The sequence below is a fragment of the Haemaphysalis longicornis genome, unplaced genomic scaffold, assembly GCF_048455015.1.
Source record: "Haemaphysalis longicornis isolate Haplotype H1 unplaced genomic scaffold, Haemaphysalis longicornis Haplotype H1 scaffold_9, whole genome shotgun sequence".
Taxonomy (NCBI): domain Eukaryota; kingdom Metazoa; phylum Arthropoda; class Arachnida; order Ixodida; family Ixodidae; genus Haemaphysalis; species Haemaphysalis longicornis.
In genome coordinates, this window is record NW_027526460.1 from 17,884,767 (window position 1) to 17,890,766 (window position 6,000).

At 51.9% G+C, this 6,000-nt stretch overlaps 1 protein-coding gene across 1 annotated transcript in view; it reads right to left on the reverse strand.

Moving 5' to 3' along the window:
• Positions 1-5,263, reverse strand: part of LOC144152538 (uncharacterized) — a 136,489-nt gene extending 131,226 nt beyond the window's left edge. Inside the window, exon 1 of the mRNA XM_077683832.1 lies at positions 5,150-5,263. Within this exon, the coding sequence (XP_077539958.1) occupies positions 5,150-5,263 (114 nt within the window). The remainder of the gene's footprint in view (positions 1-5,149) is intronic.
• Positions 5,264-6,000: the final 737 nt, after the last annotated feature.

Consider the following 6,000-nt stretch of genomic DNA (forward strand, 5'->3'; position numbering starts at 1 on the left):
GCAGGACAACTCGCTCGGTGGGGCCTTCAGGAATTTGATCTCCCTATTACCCATAAATCAGGTAGTAAGCACAGTGACGCCGGCAGTGTCCCGAGCGCCCGTTGAACCATCGCAGCCGGATGCCGATGACGACGATGAAGCCTTCGTTGGGGCACTGCAGGTCCCAGCCATGGCCGCACAACAACGACATTATCCCGAACTGACAACATTGACTGCGTGCCTTGAAGGCAAAAACACCGTTATTACTCAATTACTCACCCGTCACTTATCGAGTTTTTGTGGCTGAAATGGCGTGCTATACAAAAAAGACTGACGCACGCAGCCCGTTTTATCTCCTGTTCGTACCAGATAATCTACGCGACGGGATCATCCAGGCCTGCCATGATGACCCAGCCGCTGGACACATTGGTTACAGTCGAACCCTAGCGAGAATTCACGAGTAGTCTTTTTGTCCCCATCTACCATAGACCATCCGCCTCTACACCAAAACATGCTGAGAGTTCCAGAGGCGCGAGAAAGCTGCAACGCGACCTGACGGATTTCCACCGTCCGTACAGCCGCCGATGACGACCCTCCAACAATTAGGCATGGATCTACTCGGCCCGTTTCCTAAAATCAACGCTTGCAATCGCTGGATAATAATAGCCACGGCTTATTTGACCCGATAGGCGGAATTGAAAGGCATTCATTCTGGAACGACTACTGAGTTGCCGCATCCCTCAGTCTATCGTATTGCGACATGGCGTTGCAAAGGATCGAATTACGGGCCGTGGATCCGTTTTCAGGTGTCACCTTACGCAGGATACCCTGCGACTGAGTAATATCACCCACAGCCGAACCACGGTCTACCACCTACAGAGAAATAGGCTCACTGAGCGCCTTAATGAAGCCATCACTGACATTATCGCCATGTATGCCGACGTGGAGCACCGAACGTGGAAGTAAGTGCTCCCCTTCTTGACGCTCGTGTACAACACGGCCGTTTAGGAGACAACAGGGTTCTCTCCATTCTACATAGCGCATGGCTAAGCGGTTACCAGGATGCTGGATGCGATGCTGCCTGACATACCCACTGACAGCATTCACGCGGATGCGCAACTGATCTCGCGGAGAGAGGAAGAAACGTGACAACTCGCCAGGGTCCGGATTCAAGACCAACAACCTGTCGAGGATCACCGTTGTAATCTTCGTCGACGGAGCGTTTCCTTCAGACTCAGTGATAGTGTTTCGTTGTGAACTCCAGCTCGCCGCCGGGGTCTCAGCGAGAAACTCTTGAAACGGTACTTCGGTCCGTACAAATTGCTGAGCCGCATCGGATACCTTAGCTACGGCGTCATCCCTGACGGAGTTCGCTCATCTTCTGGAAAACCAAAGGCGGAAGTGGTGCATGTTGTGCGACGTAAGCCGTATTACGAACGCTAACATTCCGGCTGCCGCATGAACCACGCCACATTTCGGTCCATCCTTCCCGGCGGCGTCGAGACGATGACTCTTAAAAGGGGAGAGTAATGCCACAGCTGTCAGTTATGATCGTTCCGACGTCGCCTGCACTGCCAGTGACACAATGAGGAATCCCCGATTGTCATGACCTGTTACTGAGGCGATCGAAGAAGAGAGCGCTGACTGTGCGTGTTCGCCGAACTTGCCAGCCGTTTTCACTCGCTTTCGCTATAGCGGTCCCCGGCAATTAAACACGTGGTTTTCCCTCTCAATTTATCTTCTGTCAAGGTCCCAGTGCTTTTTTGACAATACCATGCATTCTCATCTATTTAATCTACAAAGAAACCAAGCCTTTTTTATTTGTAGGCCGGGGGGAGGGGGCAGTGATTCACCATCTATTTGATCATATAATTTTTTAATTAAGTTTCACGAATGAGAATTTACCGAGCGAACGAGTACCGCAAAATTAGCCGAAGGAGGCTAACAGTGGCATCTCACTAAAACGAAAGCGAGGGATCAACGTTGCAATGAAAGCCATTGCCCTCACTGGAGATATTCGCCAACACGGCACACAACCTAGACTCTCGGCGGCCGTTTCCTCAGGAGAAGGTCTTACGTAAGGGGCCCACTCCGTTACCGGCCCAAAAGGCGACAAAGGCGCTCATACGCTTCCTGCGAACGACAAACTTGTACAAAAGGCTGTACCACAAAGTACTTTCGTGACAATCACTGAACTCGAACTTCCAGCGCCCCAACGCTGGGCGTAACTCTCGACGCGCTCTTCCTACCCTACACTTTGTTTTTCTGCTTTCTCATTGTTGCGGATCTTTTCTTCCCAACGTTCAGATCGAAAACTAGGGTATAGCCTGGTCAAGATTCCTACGTTTCTTTTACCGCCTTCCTTCCTTCCTTTCTTCCTTCCTATCTTTACCTGCTGCAAAACTGTTTCCGCTGTGTCGTGTGACCAGCACGTATCTCAATGCGTGCCAATTCCGAGTATCCGATCAGCCCTCGCGCGTCTGCTATTGGGTCACAGCTCCGATAGAATAGCGTGAGAATGAATCCAGACCCCATAGTAAAGAATCCTGCCAGGGCCGCGGGATCTCGTGACGGCGGCCAAGGGCCACCAGAGGCCCACGCACGTCCCGCGGAATCGTGTGCGTGCACACTCCCTCTGAGCGCAGCGCAAAACATCGCGAGAGCGGCTCGGCCAACTTGTCGTGTGTATCGCACTCGCCGTGGAAGCGTCGGAGTAGTCGTATATACCCACACTCCGCTCACAATGCGATCCTCTTCGAATGCAACTGGGCGGATGCCCTGCCGGCTAGGCTCGCACGGGCGAGCGGCACGCCAAACACACTCGCGCATAGACAAACGCCGACGCGTACTCGAGCAAAGCGCACGCCGGAAAAACAGTTGCCCGCCCCTGTGCATGCCAGCCGGCGGCACGCCAGCGAAGAGGAGCGATGCCGCCGAGGCCCCTTTGTGGCCGACCCCGTTTGTGAGGAGGCGGGCGAAAATATTTGGCCGTCGCTTCGCCGGTCGAGCCGAGCGGCGGCCGCCGCCTGTCAACCTTGCTGGCCCCGCATAGACAACGTGAAAACTCCGCGTCTTTTGTTGCTTCTCGGCACTTGATTCGCGACTCGCAGGTCTTCGATTCCCGGGATGCTCGCTGTTCAGGTGCGAGCAACATTTCCACCTCCGCTATTATTTGTGCCCGCGGTGTGCCGCGACTACGGGAACGGATCGATGATGTGCTTTGTCTCGGACGCCGTCACCAACCTTTGCCCGCTGCCCGTACGTGTCGTCGTTTGTTGTCCTAACGTCTGCAACGGAAGCAAACAACGGCTCGAAAGGGTGTGGGCGTCGCAACGTGCCCTGAAGGGCTTGTCTCGCGGTGTGTAAGACGGTCGTGAAGATGGCTCACCGCTTTGGGGACAAACAGAGCTCTATAGGAGTTCACCGTGATGTGAAATCACGCTTGTTCGTGGGAAGACGCGCGTGCAGGACGGCTGTATACACGTGGCCGAGAAGGTTATGCATGACCTCCTAACAACACAACATACGACCAGGTAAACATGGTGGCGATATAATTCGTCCCTCTGTTTACTACGGTCTCTACATCAACGCCGAAGGAGGGAATGTTCCGTCATAAAATTGGGTTGTAGACTTCCGTGGGCGTTTTAACGCTGCATATTTGAATATCAAAAGGCAAGGGGTAGTCGTGGTGACCATTGAGGGTTAACGTATTCGGTTGAGCTAAATTCACATGTAGGCGTGGTTCAATGTCTTATAACCCCCCGCCAATGTAAGCATTTAATCTCTCTCGTGGGTGCTAAGGAATTCCCAAAGGGAAATTTTTATCAACGATCAACACACACACAAAAGTGTGATAAGCGTAAATATTTGGGGAGGAAGTTCTTCACGCCCTACACTCTCTACTGTGCAAATTCTTGGCAAAAGTTATATGGTTCTAAACGAACAGCGTCAGACAATAACAACCACAATAACAGAAAACATAGACAGACTAGATGTCAAAAAAACTCGCGTACACCAGACCACTTCTTACGAGCTTTCAATGAGAAGCATGAAGGATCAATTCAGGACCGCCACAAGCTAGATCCCGACACACTTCATAAAAGAACCATTTATTCCCGTAGAAGCGGTCTAGCACAGGTATTGTGAGTACGGAATCTGTATTATATCCTTGGCTACGACCTGCAAGATCAAAACATGAGTGAACAAAAGGTCACTTCACGGTGCCCATGGACGGGTTGATGTCAGCGTTCGGTTGTTGATGGACAATGAGACTCGCGCACGTGAGAGGAAGAAGCAGCGTAGCAACACGTAGTTCCAGAATAGAAGATAACAGCATTTATGAGCAGACAGACGGAAGATAAAAAAACACTGTGGCTGATTCCTCTGTCATAGGAATCCGTAAAAAAAAAGAAAGTGAAATGTGCAGTGAAATCTGCAGCTGAGCAGGATTTACGGGTCGGCGGCTGCCTTGTGGGTGTGCTTGGCGAATGACGTCCTGCTGGCGGGTCGCTTCGGCTAAGGTGTACTGGTGTTATTTCTGTGCCGGATATGACGTCAGTGAAATCTTGGTGTATCCCGGAATAAAACACTTTTGTTTTGAACAACAACACCCGAAAACGAACAACCCTAAGCATAACGCACCCTTTAGTACTAAAGGTTGCTTCACCGCGAGAAGACCCTGTGTGCAGGGGTGCACCCTTTACAGGCAGCTTTCTTCGTTGTACTGGCGTCATTTCCGTGACGGATATGACGTCATGTAATCTTGGTGTATCCTGGAATAAAACACTTTCGTGTTAAAAACTACAGGCAGTAAAACGGAGGACGAAGGTCTTAAGAAGCCGCGATAGTTCTAACAGTAACAACAGTTACCAAGATGGGCACGTAAAGGAACGAGCTCACAGTTCACGTTGCCTGGTAAAGCTCTCTGGTTCTCTGGAAGAAGAAGAGGCGGTTGGAACGTTGGGAGCAAGCAAGACCGGCTGGAGCGAAGGGTTGCTCTTCGAATGCGACCTGGCGCTTCGAGGGAAAGCGCCAATGTCAAGGCGACCGTGCAGTAGCGCCTGGACGCCGATGGCTCCTGCCGGCACAGTGGGGCCCATGGCGTAGGGCCGGACAACCATTCAGTCACCCACGCTGTGCGCCGCGTAGCCTGGCTATGGAGCCACCATACCCTGGCCATCGTTCCGACATGCGGGGGCCGCCCCAGCATTTGGCGGACCACATGTCCCTCCCACACATCCAGGCACCCGTGCTGTGCGCCGAGAAGCCTCGCCTTGTGCGACATCTTCGGGGCCAGCACGTCTTTCGTTCCTGCCACAGTGCCAGATCATCCATTACTCTGGAAACAAAAACAAAAATGCAGAGACGGTACAGCGCCATCGCGTCACAGCCGTCTACGGCGACATCGCCTGCGGCACACGTCGGGGCTACAGAGTGGACGCCTGACCCAGAGAGCTCTACAGGCAACATAAACTGTGAGCTCGTTACTTTATTTGGCTAGTTTGGTAACTGCTGTTACTGTTAGTAAAACCACAGGCAGTAAAATGGAGGGATAAGGTCCCAGCCGCGAAAGTTTTGTCTTCCGTCTGTCTGTCCATTAATGTTGCTCTCCCGTGTTCTGGAACTACGTGTTGCTACGCTGCCTCTGCCTGCCACGTGCGCTAGTCTCGTTGTTGATCAAAAATGAAACCCTGACGTCGTCATAATGGAGAACTCCTTTGACAGCAGCTTCAATAGCTTTGCCTGCATTGATCCTTAGCTCATTCCTAATCACCCATTCCCCCCACTTGGACGATGGCTCTTCCTGTTCCATATTAAAAGTGCCACTATCTCTACTCCACCGCGGAGTGAACTTCCTACTGGTTTTACGCTGTGAGTAATGTTTTAAGGTTTTGCCGCGCGCTCTTTCGAGCTTTGAAATTAAATCACTTGGGATTATATGTTAAAGCTAGTACGTTAGCCTGTTGGCTATAGATCGGACTCACACGGAGGGTAATACTGACAATTCTACTGCCACGCCGA